An 18678-nucleotide genomic window follows, 5' to 3' on the forward strand; every position below is an offset into this window, starting at 1 on the left:
ATGAATAGAGGGAAAGCCCCGCCCCTTAAGGAGGGGGATGCCTAAGGGAAGGGGGTAGAGGTTCTTAAAGAAACAACAACCTGTTGCTGTGTCCATTTTCACTTCTAACATTTCCATATTTAGATTTACAAGAAGAGTAATTATCTGTGAAAAGATATAGAGAACGTTTTTAGAGAGATTCTTGTCGAGGGTGGAAAGCCTGAAACTGAAGCTCTGCCTGGAGATCTTTTAAACTGCTTGTGCTTGAGCAACTGACCGATTTAAAGAGAAAAAGGCACTTCCCTTTTTTACTGATCTCTGTACAAAGTTGAGATGCTTATTTTCCTTCATCTGTGCAGAAGATTGAGAAATATGTATGAGAAGCAGATATATGAAAATGTAAGGAAGTATATTTTTCAGGTAGTTTGATTAGAAAAGGATGTTGTTTTAACTCTAAAAATGCATCATAGTGTACAGAAAAGGTTTTATATTTGAATATTAATTACGGACAGTGGTTTGGAAGCATACTTACTCCTCCCTCTTCTAATAAGAGTAAAATGTGTCACTCCTAACAATCTATACGAGCAGACAATTGCACAATATGAGTGAAATCTGCATTGTGATCTGGTTTGTCTAGGGTGACGATATGTCCAGATTTGACTGGAACTGTCCCGTTTTCAAGCTCTGTGTCCCGAGTCCACAAAAATATCTTTAAAACATTAATATGTCCCGGTTTGAAATAGTCCCGATTCTAACCAACCAAAACAACACACCATGCATGCAACACTGATTTATATCTATATGTGCCAATCAATGTTGTTGCCAAGGCTGTTTCTGTTTTCACCAATGTGAAAATATCACTAATGCACCACGAGTCCAAGCTCAACACTGATTTGTCTGTACATGTGTCAATCAATGTCAGGGTTGCTGCTGTTGCTTAGCTAGCCCAGCTATCATATTAACAGGACCTGCTGCGAGCTGTCAAAACAAAAAGGAAGTCAGCGTTTTCCAAAGAGCTCCAGGAGAGTTTCAGCTTCCTTCAAAAAAATCACCAGCCAATGAATATACTGCTTTTTGCACAAACTGCAGGTGTCCATTTTCAGTCGCCCATGGTGGAAATGCCGACATACAAAGCTGTATTAAAACAAACAAACATTAATGGTGGTTACAGGCTGGATCTAGCACTGTTGGTGACTCACTGATCTACTTCAGTGAGGCATAGGACGGCATGTTTGCCTACCACCTTACGTGACCTGTGCAGGTCACAGATCTGTGGATCGACACGTGTTGGTTTGCAGTAAAATTAAACTGTCCAGATTTGGAGGTCTGAAAATATTGTCATTCTAGGTTTGTCTCCTGAACACTATCTTATTCAAGAAGACTGGCTGGTTGGCTGGTTTACTGTAACTGCATTGTGTGTATGTGTATATTTGTTTGTGTGAGTGTGTGTGTGTTCCTGTGTTTGTGTGTGTGGCTGCAGAGTAGCATAGGTTCCCACCCGCTTCAGAAAAAGAAATAGCTTGACAGACCAGACACGGGAGCATGGAGGGGGAGAAGAAAGGAGGGCAGGGGGGGGGGGGGGTAAGAGAGCGGAAGGTAGGGGGGGAGGATTACGCAAGTTGGAGGCCGAAATCTAAGAAGCTCAAGGGTCAAGAAGGAGGAGGGGAATTAGCTCAAATGGTAGCGCGTTCGCTTAGCATGCAAGAGGTAGCGAGATCGATGCCTGCATTCTACAGAAGCACTTTTGACCCTTTCTTGTCACCATTTCTGAGGTCAAAAAAGGCTCCTCTCATGCAGCCTGTTCAAGATAAGACTGTAAGGCTGCTAATCTGCCCTGCCGTTCTGTTAAAGAAGGCGTATAAAACAAACAGAGGGGCAATGCTATACAGCTGTCAATGCAGCACCAGGAGTTGTAACATATCTGTATGAATGCTCAGGTCTGTGGTGCTGACACAGAAGTTTAGATAATATACATTACTGCTACTTATTTCAGTTACAGAAATAATACGTAGATCAGCAATACTAAGAGAGTGTTGGGTTTCGGTGTGAAACTGAGTATACTGAGTTGTGAGAGCACTTTCAACACTGACAATCTCCAGCTGTTTGGGACGTTTTTGAAAGCCAGTTCAATAATATTTAAGGTCATGAATGTCCTGAAATTATCTTTAAAATCTCAGTTCGTGTCTGCAAGGGTCTTGACAGTGCAACACTCACATGATGTTGTGGCTCTGTAGAGTCCAGTCTCATGTGTTTTTCCATCTCTTCTTCTCCTGTCTCTGCCTTCCTGCTCTCCTCTATCCTTGTGTACATATGTCTTCCTGTCTCTTCAGATTCATCTCTTTGCAGCTCCAGGCCGGATGGTTGGAGAAGACACAGTTCCTCCTGCTGAGTTGATAAAAATGTTAATACACTCATCTTGCTACTCTATGATCCATCGAGCTGTGTTATCAGGCTAATGGTAGCGCTCTTTAGTTAGCTCGTAGCTTCACATTGCATGTAAATTTACACAAAACGACCGTGATCTAAAAATACGTACTTAGTGAGTAGGCAGGCTATATTATTCTTTTTTTCTCTAGTCCCTCACTCAAACAGCTTTTTTACACAAGGGGAGGAGTCAACCGTCCCGTCCATGTAAACATGATGTAAACACGGCTCTGACGACAACACAGCCAGCGGGACTCGAGCTTCTCACTCATTGTAGACAGTCATTACTCAGAGAGACATTTACACAGGATAGACTTGATTTCTGCTGTATTTATTTATGTGTAAAATGTTGCAAATTCTTCCTTAAATGATCAAAATCAGATATCGGATATAAGCAGATATTCTAAAGTTGGTCATTTAGATGCAATTTACATAAATATTTGTATGCCTTTTTTTAAACCTATTTGTATACCCCATGTCTGAAAGAAAAGCTTAGCCCTTGGTTACAATGCATGCATTTATGTTACCTGTTCATCTCGATTGATTTCCTCAGGCACAGGATGTTCTGCTGCCGTGTGTTCATCCATACTCAGAAGGGCAGCAACAGCTACACATAAAAGCAGATACACATTTTATGCAACAATAATCACAAAAAGAAAGATCAAAAATACAAGATGAAAAAGGTTACCATACAAAATATATCTAAATTGGCATCAAATTATTTAATTCAAAGTGGGAGTCTCGGGCAGGAATTTGCATAAATTCTCTCTTGAAACAGATTGAAACAGAAGGTTGTGGAGGGAAGAAGCATGTCAGACAGTGAAAACTAATCAAGTCTCAACTTCACGTAAGATTGTCTCAGACTACAGTTTCTAAACTCCCAAAAGATTGGCTTTGTTTCAAACAGATTATAACCTGCTAACAACATCTGCTATGAAATGAAGGCTGAGCAGGCGACTGGTGTGGTTTGAGTCGGCAGATATGGAAATGTTTCTGCACAGAGAATCAGGACAGGAGAGGGGATCCACAGCTCAGGGGGGTTTAGTTCTCGTGAGCGAGCTGACAAACATGGGCCATTTTCAAAAAGAGTCAGTAGTGTGTGTGTGTGTGTGTGTGTGTGTGTGTGTGTGATCTAAAAAGGAGAGCAACAATGCATATTTATGTAAAAACTCCATTTAAACTCAGGATGATATGCTTTACAACAATTACTGTTTGAGTCATAATTAGGGTGAATTTCACTCACTACTATCAAACTCAGGCAAACAGAAAATGGAGAAATTCGTACGAAAACAGGCAACATTCGAATTACTCTTCGTACGCCACGCAAAGCTGTACACTCACCAGCCACTTTGTTAGATACTGATGTTCAACTGCTCCTTTTTTTTGAAGATTTATTTTTGGGCTTTTTGTGCCTTTAATGGAGAGACAAGACAGTGGATAGTTGGAAATTAGGGAGAGAGAGAGAGTGGGGAATGACATGCGGGAAAGGAGCCACAGGCTGGATTTGAGTCATAGTCTTTATTGGAGCCGTGTTTCGCTTGAACTCGTTTACATTTAAAGGTACAGACACAGAAACAGCCTGTTCTGAGCAGGGCTGAAATAGAGGGGTTTATAGGAATGATGAAATACAGGATCAGAGTGGAACAAGAAACTTCACAGACATGTTTTGAGGAGCTCTGAGACTTATTTAAACTGGTTGAAGAGGAGGATAATATGTGACCTTTAAGAGTAAAACGTGACCTGATGAAATTTTACGCTCAGACAACTTTGAAAAGTGCAGATGAATCTCGGGAATTAATTTGTCAAAAAGTTTGAAAAATAAACATTCAAGAAAAACACAAACTAAATTCTGTTCAAGAAATTGTGCAAAAGAAACATTCAGAAAGAAAAAGTAAAAGATTGTAAAGTGTGGTGAGATACGTTTTATTTCAGCACTTTTGATTGATTTGAAGCAATGAAACAAAAATCAATGATGCTCACTCTTTTCTACGCAATACTTTAAACTATTTTTAATGCACACATACAAGGAAATTACTTTATTATTCATGGTTATCATTTGTCACTGTGATTATATGTAACATGGTTGGGTGTGAAAAATACCCTAAATAGATTGATAACTAAAATAAAATAAAATTAATAGTGGATCAGAGAAGATCTCTTCTGTCCTTTTCTACACTTCATTCTTCTGAATTCGGTTCTTATTTCATTCATCATTTCTTCTTTTCTTCAGCCTTGTCCAAGTCCTCCGACATGGATGCTTGTCTCTGTGAAGAAAACATTTTTTAGTCTACTAATATAACTCTGGATTAGGGTTGAAACAGATGTTACATTATACAACTCAAAATGTCAGAAAAAAAAGGCAAAGAACATTATTAAAAGATCAGGAGCAAATAAGGGTTTATGATTGTAACCTTTCATAGGTTCAATCCTAGACTCAAACATGTACAGAAAAACTGCAGTTCCTCGAGTGTCCACTTGAGGTTGACTCTAAAAACCAAGTAATCACCATTAGAGCGCATATTAAATGCCTTATTTTTTTACAGCAGAAAACTTGTTTTTGGTCTGAATTATTTAACGACAATTCTGTTTTAACTAGGAAAAGTTTTGCATTATTCTTAAAAGGGGCGTTGCTGGTTTTGTTGAAAGGTCAGTGCATTGTTGCTGTTTTGCAGGAGGCTAGGCTTGACTTTAGCTGAATCCTGTAATTGACCTTAAACTGTTGGTTTTGTTTGTGTCGTTTTCAGCGTTTGGAATATGCTAGCTAGATGATGAGCTAGATAAGATAGATGGGCGAGTTTCAGGAACTAAGATATTCGTCTGGCTCGTCTGAAGTCCATCTCTTTGCATGCTTCTAGATTAGCCAGAAGTTCGTTTGAGTCACCTTTCCAATATAGCAACCGCCATTTTTGGGCTTTATAATTTTTCGACAGAACAAAGTGGTTGACATCACTGAGACTACGTCCATGTTTTATACAGTCTATGGTTTGAACACAAAGTGTGAAAGGGCTGTTTTGTCTGTTCACCATAAATTTACCATCATCATAGCCTGGATAGCAAAATTAGGGCTTCAAAGTCACTTCAATATGTTAACATTGAACTAATTTGAAAATGTAATTGTTGGAATTTTCTGAATTGTATTCAGATAGGACAGTGAAAAAATTACATGATATGTTTGGAGAAGCTAAATGTGTGTCTTGTAGTATCTTTCTGTATCCAGTTTACTCTCTCTCTCTTTCCTATCGAACTGTTTTCATATTTAATTACACAAAAGCTCTTCTTGGGAAAGGTGTTGCCAATTAGCATTAGCTATAAACACGATGATACTCGCCCTGGATTGCTGTGTTCAGTTTGTCTATGTATATTGTATCTTTCCCTATCAAATAAAACATAAATAAATAAATAATACATCTAAAACGTACCATGGATCCTTCTTCTCTTTGCTTATTGAAAGAGCAGGTCAGAAATTTAATGTATTCCTCTCTCACCTAAAAACACAATGAAATTCAATGTATAGTCAGTCAGAAAGAAAGGAGCTGTTTTCATTTTTGTTACGGGTTAGAAGTAGTGCTCTTTGAATTCAAAGCTTATCAGAAAGACGATAAACTTGCCGTACTTCTTTGTTGAGCACACAGTGGACGATGAAGAGGAAGGTGCCTTGTTGGGAGTTAAGAAATATGAAGAGGACCTGGAAGAAAAGATTTGTCTGGTACAGGCCCAGGATCCACGTGCAACCCAATATGACAAACTGAGCCAAGATCTTGAAAACAACCAACCTGTAAAAAAGTATTATTTTAAGATGTTTATACCTTAAATGTGCAAGTATATATTCTTTGCCTTTGAACAGTGTTAGGTACATTCAAATGAACATTGTGTGATTCTTTGATGCATTGTTTAACTGCATGTAACCTCCTGGGATAACGCAGTTCTCATGAACAAGTCAAACAATTTGATAATAGATTGCCTTGAGCACTTCTGGTTTTTACCTGATTTCTTTGGACTGAGAAACACCACTTTTCATGTTGACCAAGGTGGGTTTCAGACTCCAAAGAGTAGCACAGAACAATATCCAATTAAGCTGAAGGAAGAAAGACATAGAGCAGGAGTGAGGAGGAACATTGTAAAAACTGGCAAAGCAAGAAATAAATCATTAACAACCTCAGTCCAGTTCTTCGACACTAATTGTTAAGAAATACAGAGGTGGAGATGAATACAGAGAGGCCTGATACAAACGCTTGTTATTTATGTAAAGTACACATTTTTACGTGTTGTCATTAATACAAAAAATGGAAATAAGTGCGACCCAGATTTAAGAAAGTTTTACTTTGAAGTGCCCTTTGGATTTACTTACAAATAGTCAGAAAACACAAGTGTAGCCGTTATCAGCAGACACGTTTTACGACCTCTCTTCCTGCAGGACTCAGGAATGTGGATTAACATTACTTTTACCAAGGAACAAAGGAACTGATCAATGACTTAAGTCTCCCTCTCAGACAGGATATTATGAACTTTTACAACACCTTGAATAAACAACTGAGCGGAGACAGAACACTCTGCTATCTACGAATTGACCCCAAAGACATGAACTGTGACCGAAACCAGTCTCTGCAAAGTCGTAAAATTGACCATCTGTTGAAGGACTGCTGAAGAACTGAATTAAACCACAGCATTCAATTCTGCACCAAATTAACATTTATGTCTTTCTTCATCTAGATATTTGTAATTGTCACATTGAATGTATTATAATCATCTTTTTAAACTCAAAATCTGATCTTCAGAACAGGAATAAGAGTTATATTATGTTTAATAGGAATTTGACGTGGAGCGCTATTGCCATCTAGTGTTAGACTACCCATGAATACGTAACCTTCATAATTATACATTTAGACGTGTTATAAAGCATACTCTTTGATATTAGCTATAGAAGGTGTTATTTAAAGACACCAATTTATTTTCCTACTTTATTAATATGTCTTGTTAAGAATGTTGACTGTATAACATGTTTTTGTTCACCTACAGGATGGGATTGACTGAGGATGTTCCCAGATGGTGTGATTTTCATCTCAACATGAATCTGATAGAAATGTTTGTCTAAATATATGACGTGAACCTACATCAACGTGGATCTGATAGAAATAATATCGAAATGAATGTATGGTGACGAATATATGTTTAGATTCTTATTCTTAATCTTATTGAGTAAACTCGGTTTAGTTTAAACAATTGTCCTCCAGTCAGAATGGGAGTCACCCGTGGGCGGCACCCCTCTTTGCCTGCAGACCCCCCTCTTCTCATCCAGCTGATAAGAGTTCACACTGAGCTCAGGTTCTTTTTAGTTTTTTTTTCTTGAAGTTTAGAGCTTCAGCTCTTGCTCTCTTCTCTTCGGACTTCGGTCCGAAACACTTCTTTTAAGTTTGTGCCGTAGAGACGAGTCTCTGCCGAACTTTCTTTTTCACGCACAATTTTTGGAACATCAATTCTTTCTGGCTCAAGCAAGGTTTTTGAACTTTCTTCTCCAAAGTCTTTGCTCTTCAATTTTGAACGCCAATTACTTAGTTTGGATTCATCAAGATGGCCATCCGGTTAATCTGAATTGGAAATCGACGTATCAAAAGACTCTTTAATATTTTTTTTCCTGTTGGATCCTCTTGGAGCTTCTGAGACAACGGCTGAACCGACGTGCAATCTCCATCCCAGCTGCACACTCCGACCGAGTTGTTAAGGCATCTCATCTGGCCCGTGGACCTCTCTGGGCCTGAAAAGAACCGCTTGCCAGAGACTGAAACGCGGGAACAGCCGGCGGAGTTCAATTGAACACATCTCACAGTAAGACTGCTGGTGGCAAGGGGTGTTGGAAGATTAAGTCATGAGTCGTGTCTATTCAGAGCCCTCCTTTAAATCCAAATAGAATCCCAAAATTCCTTTATCAACTTTTTCTTTTTGACCATTTTCTGATTAAGTCATTCAAACAATACCGCATCTTATCTCGTTACTAAATATATAATGTCACCATACATTATAATTGCATTATCCTGATCATAATAATCCTATTCTTTATCTGTTTCATCTATACATTATTGTTTACCCCTTTTATATTAAATTTTACACATAAAATTCAGGACTTTGTCTGTGTGTTTTCTTGTTTAACATTTCCAGAACTTACTTCTTTCAAGATATGAAACTGACTGATTAATTAATTAACTTATACCATTAAAGTTATTTTCTTCCTTTAAAAGGAAGTGGTGCCCCTTCTTAAATCCGAGGTTAAATAAAGACATAACATCTTAATAATTGAATTACGCTACACAAGAAAAAATCCAAGTCAGTACCTTTTGTTTACATTTAAAATGCCTGTGTCATGGGGACTGAGATGGCCTAGCGGTTATGTTGCCTCACCAGGTATGGAGGCTATAATCCTCATTGCAGTGGATCAATTTTGACCTCGGGCCTTTGATATTGTCATCCCCCCAACTCTCTCCTCCTAAACTTTTCTTGTTCTTGTTCAACTGTCTAATCTAATGAAGGCAAAAAGGCCTTCCCCTAAAAATGTTTAAAAACATGCATTTGTAGCCATAGGATGGTCATGTATGCATTCCATGTTTTATCGGCTTTTACGCCTTTAATACAGAGGACGACAGCAGATTTGAGTTGTTGACAGGGATGAGTAAGTGGGGAATGTCATGCGATAAACAGCTGAGAGTCGGAGTCGAGCCTCTGAACTTTTTTGCGCACGACATAATCATTATCTGCCGCCCCCATGTTGGCATTTTAAACATTACATACATTAGGAGCTTTTCTTATATTTTATGACTATTTAATTCCTTTGTTATGATTAAATGCTGAAGATGGGGGGAAGGCAAAACATGTGCAACATTGCTTGTTAAAGTGTGTGCGCTTATTTGTCCAGAAACATTGTGTCAAGAAGACTTTTTCCCATCTATTAGGTAACACCGTGCCAAGCAGCACTTGTTTTGTTGTGTAAAACCTTGAAGGCAAATCACAAACAAAAAAGGAATTAACATCTCCTGTCTTAAAAAAGCAGTGCTTTTCCAGTCATCAGTTTCTAGGCTTAATACCATGCAGCATCCAAGCAAATTCAGCCTCCTTTGCATATAATTAATTATTTCCATCCCTTCCTTTTTCAAGTCAAAATAGATCAATGCTGTCCTCTGATAGACAAGGTTTTGAAAGCCAAATCACTCGCACCAAAGTGAAAACAACTAGAGACTGATTTGTTTTAAGACTGCACCACATTCACACGTGAATTAAGCAGTGCATTGTGAGAGCTTAAGAAAGAAACTTGTTTCACATTTAACATGGCAAGCAATTATATTGTATCAAAAGTTCATCTTAAAGTACATATTGGCTTGATAAAACTTGGTCCAGACAAGTTACAGATAGAGAAATCAATTAGAGCAAATGGTAAGATTTAATTGACTCACTCCAATGACGGCAATCACAGGGCCAGTTAAAGCCCAGTTGAAACTGCGCTTTCTTGAAAGCCAGCACCTGCAACAGAATAAAAAAACAAAAATATTTCAACCTAGGCGCAGATATTCATAGCACCATGACCCTGAGAATGAATGGGTGCATGTGTTACTGTTTGTCTTACTCACACTTCTGCCTCCGTGGCACCATACCCATCAGAATATATCAGTGCAGAAGTACCAACAATCACAAACGGAACTCCGTAGCCAATCATGTAGAGAAGGGGCCTAGGAAGGCCGTCTCTCTGGATCACCTGCACCTTGGAGAGCCTTCGCACCAACAGGTGAAGCTGCAGAGCTTCCAGCAGCATCCACACAAAACTTGCAACGACTAAGAAGTGGAGAAGGCCTGCCATGACAGTGCAGGCCAACTGTGGAGAGAAATGAAAAGAATCTTAATAAAATCACCCTCAGCAAAGAATGTTTAACTTCAGTTGGGGAGCATTGGGTACCCGAGAAATCTCATTGGTTGTTTATAAAAGTAAAACAGCAATCTGCAACTGTACCTCATGGTCAGTGTATCTGTCATTCCACAGCAGCAGCAGGTGAGACAAGGCAAGGTTGATGCAGAGGTGAAGACGGGCTGTGTTGTTGATCTTGGGGTTCCAGCTACACAAGAGGAAGGTGAAGATAGCCAAACCAAAGAAGAAAAGTCCAACAATCACACAAATCCGGTTCAGCCAATCAAGGAAAGGATCCTCTGGTGGAGGCTGAGAGAACAAAACACACGGGAAAACATGTAGTGTGTGATCCAGCAGAAGTTTGGTGTGAGAATCTGAAATACCGATTCATGCAAATCCACAAACAATCACATAATACCTCTCCTATCTGCATGATGAGGGCAAATGTGGAGAGATGAGAGCAGCTGCACACTGTGTAGTTTTCACTTGTGTACGCAACCCGGCAGCCCTCCACTGACCAACGCATCATCTTGTTTTTCTCTCCTTCTTCTCTTCCTTCCTCCTTCTCCTCTGTTTTGTCCTCCCAGTACACGCAGGTCACCAGACCATTTTCTGGTACTATCTATTGAAACCAAAGCAGTAAATATTATTAAATATGATGGAAGCCGATAAACAGTACATATTTTCATAAAAAGGGGATGGATAGAAAAGCTAAGCAGCACCTTCTTGTGATAGATGGTAAAGTTGACAGGCTCTGTTAGGTTGGTGTTGTTCATAAAGGGCAGGACTGCCGTGATGACATCCGAGTTCATCTCTGTCAAGTTTTCTGTTTCAAAGTATTGATGACTGAGGAGACTCTCTATCCCCTTTAAGATCATGAAGGCAGCTGCTGCAGAACCTGATAAAAAGTTAACAACACCTTTCAATTCCAAACCAGTTACCATTTCATCAACCTTCCATTTCCCACACCACTAACCCACTTCCAACTTTAAAGTATGTTTCCCTAATGTGTGGGGTCAATAGTCAAGTTAACCTTTCCACAATAATAAAAAAAAAGTATTTGTAGTGTGATCCACTTCTGTGCAGTAAATGAAAACCAGTTGCATTTGAAAACATTTGAAGACTCATTTGCAATATATCTAAATTGTATCAAATAGCAATGCAAATTACTGGTATGATTCTTTTTCCTAGTTGCCACCAACACTTTCATTATGATTTGTTCTCACCATTGTTATTTTTGGCCATATCTTCCAGGTTGATCTCCATGGTGTTTCCATTTGCTGAGAGAGCAGAGGTCTCTGAATTTTGGCTTCCAGGCAGAATGGTTCTGACACTTAAGTCTAAGACACAGATAAGCAATAAAAAAATTATAATTTTATTGACATTGTTGACATTATACATGTGTACAAGAACCTAATATGGACATGTCTTACCCACGGTAGGAGTCGTCACAGTTCTTTCTGTTTGGTTCTGACCCTGCTCCACTACTGCAGACAGTAAAGTGTCTGAGAGTCTCAGGATAAAACTGCCGGTTTCCCCGTCTCCTTCACTACTCACATTACTTGATTTGATGCGGGGTCCAACGCCTGACACTTCCTGCAAGAATTAACAAATCAAAATAACTGACCTGCTTGATGATGACGATTCAACTTCAACAGGGATATGGCATTCTCAAAAAGACTGCAGTCAAGGTAAGAGGAGTTATTTGAGGGACGTCAATTACCATGACTGCTGAGAAGCAGTTTGTCACAGTCTGCAGAGAAAGCAAAAAGAAAAGTCAGACGTGTAAAGTGACATCATTTCAGATGTTGTCCACCCATACAGTTATTTACATCAAACTCCAATTGAGGCTGAGATATTTTCTGGTTTGTGAAAAAAAAGAAGCTTTGAAAGCGCCAACAACAACAAATATAAACCAGTCACCTTGTTGGCTTTTTCAACCACACCTGTATTGACTGTTTTAAGTATGAGAACATCCAACCATCAACAATGGAGTCAAATACCATTACAGTGGGCCACCACTCTTTGTTCCTCTTACCGGTACTGGTAAAATGGAGTCTTTCTCTTTCAGCTGTGTGTCCATGTGTCCAAGAAAAGCTCTTTCTTTCGTCTGACCCTGTGAATACATAACCTTGTCTTACTGATACAAGCTGGAATGAACAGTTACTGCGTATCGTAATTAAACTCAACCCGCTACGGAAAATTATACATTATACATTGTGTAAAATGTAAATACAGGATGTGATCATTTTGAAACATTAAAAACCCATATTTGATTGAAAGTAGCAAAAAAGACAACATATCAATCATTGAAATTGAGAAATGTTATTGTTTTTGGACGATTATATGGCGACTCAAATGTCATGCCAGCAACACCTTTCAGAGAAGTCACAAGGAGAGCTGATTTGAAACGGAGCATTTTGCTCTGTGTTGTCAGACTTATGCAGACCACAAACAAAGGACTGGATGGGTTTATTTCACAATTTGTGGGTCAGTAGACACTCAGGTTACCCAAATATATGTTCAAAAACACTGTAGTGGATTTTTCATAATATGTCCCCTTTAACTTTCCCTGATAGTGCCAGTTTGTAGGTTATATTTACCTCTGGGGGGTTTATCTCATCCAAAATATCCTGAAGACCTGTTGGGTCAGTGTAGGAGAAATGACACAAGAAAAACACAGAGAAGTCAACCAGCACTTCAGGTTAAGTTGTACTGTATATACTGTAACATGATGATGCATCCAAAGCTCACTTTGACAAAATGAGACCCCAACTATCCACAAGATTCCCGTTGAAGGGTAGAGTCCATCAGGGCAAGAGCAATAGAAGGTCCCCTCAACATTAGTGCATACAGTTAGTTTACCACAAATACCAGCTGTCTCAATGCATTCATCTATATCTGTAAAGAAGAGAGCACACAGTAAGACACTTGAATGTTATCTGGGTTTATGTATTTAAGACAGTATAGTTACAGCTGGGATGGAAAGCTCAAGAGTGAAATCTGTTGGGTTGAAACAGCAAAGAACTGTTGGAAAGGAACAGTTCTGAGATTGATTATTAACCCCTAATGGCAGAATGACGGTCAACATATTACTCTTCCTACTATCAACTGTAACTGTAAGCTAACCCTTACAGCCTTGGCTAGCTAGCCAAACACTTTCTGTGTATTATAAGGTACGATAGTGAAATCGTGCCACAGTTACGGAGCATGGTCACAAACCTGTGCATGGGTTAGCAATGCTTGCTATCCTGTCTGCGTTTCTCCCCCGATAACCAGGCTCGCAGGTGCAGTTGTGAGATCCGATTTGGTTTGTGCAGTTGGCGCGAGGACCACAGATGGTGACATTTTCAACACACTCGTCAATATCTGCAAAACATATGATCATAAATCAAACCATTAACCAGACATCTCTGTATGACCTCTGTTGTAACAAAACAGGATGAGTTGTAAATGAATTGCTTCATGCTAAAATTGTTATTTTCATCTCAAAGTCATTAAATCAAATACCAATACAGATGTTGGTCACTCCGGGTTCCTCGTCTGCGTCAGTTGGTTTGAATCCTTGTTGGCATGCACAAGTAAAAGCTCCAGGTATGTTGGTGCACACAGCGTAAGGGCCACAGACAGTGGCGTTTAAACACTCATCGATGTCTGTTAACAAAGTTTGAAATGACATTGTGTGTAAAAATTATTTCAGGAGACAGCTATGGGACACATCATTGTCTTCTGTATCAGAAAACTGGCCTGCCTGCTCTTACCCCCAGAAGAGACCAGCACATTTATTTATGTATTTATTAAGACCTTTTAAATAAACTTCCTCTGTATCTTTTATCTCTGCTTTGTTTTAATGGGGGTAGCCACAATACACGCTTGCAGTCATGGCTCACCTGCAGGTTCCTAGAATCCACACAGAATTAGGAAGGTCTGCTTTTAGTTATTACGCACCCAATACTTGGAATTTGCTTCAAAGACATTTTAAGCTCAACACATTAATAACACTGAGGCAACTCCAAGTTTTCATTTCTGATTTTATTGATTTGAGCTGTTTTTGTTTTTAACATTTTAATTGTTCTTACTTATTATTCCTACTCTGTTTTCATTGCATTTTCTTGTATTTTAACTACATGCACTTCCTGTTTTATTCTTGCAGTTCTCTTGTTTTTTTTTTATCTGTATCTTGTACCTCGGCACCATTGAGAATGAGGGTTCTCCCTCACTGTGTTCTCTGAGGATTTAAAAAAAATAAATGATGACGATGATGATGAAACTAAAATCCATGGTGAAATTTAACTGTAGAAAAGCTTTAAAATATGACCTTAACCAAGAATAACTTTCTCAGGCAATGTTTTTTTTTCACCACCTAATCATTAGTATGAACCCTGTTTTTCTGCTAGATAAATGTGGCCTATAGGGAGATGGTAAGGGGGTAGATAATAGACCTTAATGTAATAAATATTTGTAGCTGTTGCCCATGTGAGTAGGTTACTATAGATTGGTAACTTGTGAGATTATAATCTGTACAGCTGGACCACTGAAGACAAGTGCTGTTGTGGAGCAGGTCTATCACTCCTAAAGACATCACATCAAAGGATGTATTTGCATACCCAGTCACCTGGTGTTAGTTTGCATAGCACACACACAAAGATTAAGTGTTACCAGTTCACAACTTGAACACATTTGTGAATTTTTCCCTTAATAAATACAAATAAAGCACACATAGGTCATGATATGAGTGATTGTGAAGAAAGGTTTTTCTTGAATGTGAAGTAATTTTACCTTGGCAAACAGCTTTAGGGTCAGGTTCATTGTCGAAGCCTTTATGGCATTCACACATGTAACTTCCAGGGTTGTTAGCACAGTCCCCATGATCGCCGCAGATGTTTGTGTCAAGGCATTCATCAATATCTATAAAGAAAAAAAACGAAAGTCTCAGCCTCTATATTAATCTGAACACAATAATATCATAGCAGCTCAAAAATTGCAATCAGCAAGGCTTGTTTTAGATTCGTACCTATACATTTGTTGGACAACCCAGTTGGTAATTTAGGATTTTGTGCTTCATATCCATCCCAACAGACACAGAGGAATGATCCGATGGTGTTCTTACAATCTGATAGAGGATCGCACACTTTCTCAGATCTCTCACACTCATCAATGTCTGCCAAGAGATGCAAACCAGTGAACACAAAAAAAGGAATAAATGTAAATCCTGCAAGTGCATGCCTCAGTCAGTCATGTTGCAGTTTTTCATGCTCAGTGCTCTTTAGTAGAATGACAGTTTCATCTCGTGCTTGAAAGAATGTGGTTGATTTTCATTCTGTAGACATTGCTTTCTCAAGAACTTTAACAGATGAAGGCACAAACCAAAACAAGACTCTGGCTCTTAATGTCATCTGTGTATACTTAGGATGCAGAATCTTTTGAATATCTGACTTAAATCCAGTGACATATTTTGCAATATAGAGAAGAACATTATTCCATCCGAATAGAGTTGTTATCCTTGTAAAGATATAATCAACAATCATTATTTTATTTTTTTTGGGGGGGGGGGGGGTCTTCAAGTCCCCTTCTACTTTTATCACATTTGGTTCAGCATTCTTCTAGTGATTCTAACACCTGTGTGGATGTAGACAAAGAACAGGTAGATTGAGTACAGAAGAGGTTACTTGTCAAAATTTGACAAATTGACTTGAATGTCCAAGTTGTGTTACTTGAATGCCATAAAGCATTTTTAACAATGTTTGACACTATTTTCATCTTTGTGACCTGTTCCAATACTGTAACTTTTGTGCTGCCTGTGTCTCTGCAGGTATGTTACATAAAGGACATATTTTGCAGCACATCTGCTCAGTGAATGGTCCGTTTATATAGCCAGGGAGATAATTAACAAGAACAAGGATGCTGCTGATTACAAGGATACACATACTGAAACAGTGGTGTAAGCAGAAATTGATTACTGGGTAGGCCTAAAAAAAACAAAAAATAGGTAGGCACAATGTTCATGTGGCGCAATAGCACCCTATATACCGTTACAGTTCATACAGTTCAGGCAGGGTCACAGACAGCCCAACAGCACTATGACCAACTGAACGCTGCCTTGCATAACTGTATGTCTTGAGCATTCAGCCAACATTATGTATGTAGTAACGTAGCCACCTTCCATGCATGTTTACAGGCAGGAGACGTGCAGACTCTGCATGCAAAGCAGTTTGTTTGCTGTGCGCTCTGATGGTGGGATGAAGGGCTAAAATGTATCCCCATATGGACTTTTCTTGTAGGTTACTTTTTCTCTTGCAATAAACAGAAAAATATGGCATGTCTGAGTTAATTTGCCACTTACTGCAATGTCACAATTGTGCCTGCGTTCATCGCTGGATGCTTAAAAAATATGTGGCACAGCTCTAGTATCTAACAAATATACAAGAAAAAAGGGAAAATAACGAGCTGAATAAATGCAATAAGGGCTAACTTTGGTTCAGATTAAATCAATTCACTTACCAGCACACCCATATGAATACTGAGTAGGAAGGTGTTCAGGAGGGATTTCATACCCAGAAACACATTCACAGCCTCCGCTCCCTGAGCACTCAGCAAGGGGTCCACATGAGTCTGTCTCACATATATAATGATCTAAACATTGATATCACACAGAAACAAATGAGTGGAGCATGAGTTGATCTCTTAAAATACACTGTAGAAAAATATAAAGCATATCATGAATACGAGGTATGGTTCCTTACATGTTGCATAAGTCGCATTGCTCTGTCGGTGACTGTATGGTTTGTATAAGTAGAATTTTCCAGGACAGAGGACAACGTCAATCTTCGTCCTGACCGAAACTGAATGGCAAGCAGTAACATAAGGATATGCATACAACAGAGTTGCTTTTGGTGATTCGTAAGACAGAAGATTAGATGGCATGGTTATCACGTATTTGCTACCAGCCCCTGCGCCTACTGTGCATGCACGGCGGACTCGTTCTCCTCCGATCCCTGTGAAACGCAACCACTTCCCTACGAGATGTGCATCATCCTTTGGAAATCCGGGAAAGGAAGATGATTTAAATCTAAAGTTCCGCCATGGTTCCGTAATGTTGGTGTAATTATCACAAGAACCTACATGGAACGAAAATGTACTGCACGTCAGTAATAAATATATAAAAATACAGTTATTTCACCAACAGGCAAAATGTGATATCTCATAATTGATATTCATCCATACCAGGAGGGAAAACACAGTGGCCAAAAGTGAAAAGGCAGCCTAAAAGCACACAGACAAAAATAGTGTTGTCAGCTGTTTTAAATAAAACATTGATGGAATTTGCAGAACAACACAAACTTTTACATGATCAAAAGTGACAAGACAAAAACTGTGCTTAGCTTTACAGGCGATACTATTAATGAGCTTAATAGTGAACTTGAGCTGATGATGTCAAATAAAGGTACAACTTTTTAAAAAAGGTTATTAACACAACAGATGTTGTGGCAAAAACAAACTGCACATTATAAAAAGTAGACGTTGCTCAAAATACATTTTAGTTATTCAGGATTTAGATAATAACAAAGTCTACAGCTTTATTGGGATCCTCCTTGTTAAAAAATTAACTATCTCTAATCTTCTCTAGTTATGATAGGAATCAAATTTAATTTACAGTTTTAACAATACGAAACATAAGTAGACTCACCCAACAGAATTGAAAAGGTACCGAAGTTCATCATGCCAGGTCCAATCCACGGAATAAATCGATGATCACACTTTCAGCCAAGTTCTTTTAAGAAATTTGCAAGGTCTAGCGATGCAAATGAAGTCAGGTGTGATAGAAAAGTTCAAGCGAAACACGGCTCGAATTCAGACTTGGGGAGGGAACAGAGCCCTGACTGGCTTTGTGCAGTACATTCACACAACTCTGAGAAATCTAAACATTTTCAGAAGTATATTCCACAATATTCCGCACATAGTAAAAAGTGCTAGGAACAACGTCTTGTAGTTCCTTACAGGTTATTTATTTTACAATTCAGACAAAGAAATTGTAAATGTCTGGATACTAATGGGCTATAGTTAACAAAACACATTATTTCATTAAACATGTATTTCAGAAAATGCACCATATTGTATTTTAAAGGTCACATATTCTCCTCCTTTTCAACCAGTTTAAATAAGTCTCAGAGCTCCTCAAAACATGTATGTGAAGTTTCTTGTTCTAAATCCACTCTGATCCTGTATTTGATCATGCCTATAAACCCCTCTATTTCAGCCCTGCTCAGAACAGGCTGATACTGTGTCCAGTCAGCGTATTTGAGTCCTTCCAGTGCCTTGTGCTTGTGTAAAGTGTAGCGGCTGTGGAGGTTGCGTTGCACTGCTGGTAAAGCATGCGTTATATTTAAAGG

General features: G+C 38.8%; 2 protein-coding genes across 4 annotated transcripts in view; both read right to left on the reverse strand.

The window, feature by feature from the left end:
• cntrl (centriolin) overlaps positions 1 to 2356 on the reverse strand; it is a 28057-nt gene extending 25701 nt beyond the window's left edge. For 2 of the 3 annotated variants that reach the window (XM_061039090.1, XM_061039088.1), the window contains exon 1: positions 2194 to 2356. In XM_061039090.1, coding sequence (XP_060895073.1) covers positions 2194 to 2289 — 96 coding nt within the window. In that variant the 5' untranslated portion in view covers positions 2290 to 2356. The remainder of the gene's footprint in view (positions 1 to 2193) is intronic. The other variant, XM_061039089.1, reaches the window with a different exon arrangement.
• A 1859-nt stretch (positions 2357 to 4215) lies between these two features.
• Positions 4216 to 18037, reverse strand: LOC132974828 (adhesion G protein-coupled receptor E1-like). Its single transcript, XM_061039111.1, has 23 exons — positions 17976 to 18037; positions 17513 to 17551; positions 17032 to 17406; positions 16790 to 16921; positions 15303 to 15449; positions 15068 to 15196; positions 13799 to 13942; positions 13511 to 13657; positions 13043 to 13189; positions 12892 to 12929; positions 12327 to 12404; positions 12012 to 12041; positions 11722 to 11884; positions 11515 to 11628; positions 11011 to 11186; positions 10707 to 10910; positions 10394 to 10597; positions 10017 to 10258; positions 9843 to 9909; positions 6387 to 6478; positions 6017 to 6176; positions 5823 to 5888; positions 4216 to 4667 (listed from the first exon to the last, which is right to left on the reverse strand). The coding sequence occupies exons 1-23, from the start codon at positions 18007 to 18009 to the stop codon at positions 4614 to 4616; spliced, it is 2982 nt and encodes a 993-aa protein (XP_060895094.1). The 5' UTR covers positions 18010 to 18037; the 3' UTR covers positions 4216 to 4613.
• Positions 18038 to 18678: the final 641 nt, after the last annotated feature.

Source organism: Labrus mixtus, chromosome 5 (genome assembly GCF_963584025.1).
Source record: "Labrus mixtus chromosome 5, fLabMix1.1, whole genome shotgun sequence".
Classification (NCBI taxonomy): Eukaryota; Metazoa; Chordata; class Actinopteri; order Labriformes; family Labridae; genus Labrus; species Labrus mixtus.

Bases quoted from the DNA above. Each gene is read 5' to 3' on its own strand.
- LOC132974828 (XM_061039111.1), bottom strand. From the start codon at position 18,009: ATGATGAACTTCGGTACCTTTTCAATTCTGTTGG. The intron at 13,943-15,067 runs GTAAAATTACTT...CTTTGTTAACAG, and splicing joins CCCTAAAGCTGTTTGCCAAG to ACATCGATGAGTGTTTAAAC. The intron at 10,259-10,393 runs GTACAGTTGCAG...TTCTCTCCACAG, and splicing joins ACAGATACACTGACCATGAG to TTGGCCTGCACTGTCATGGC.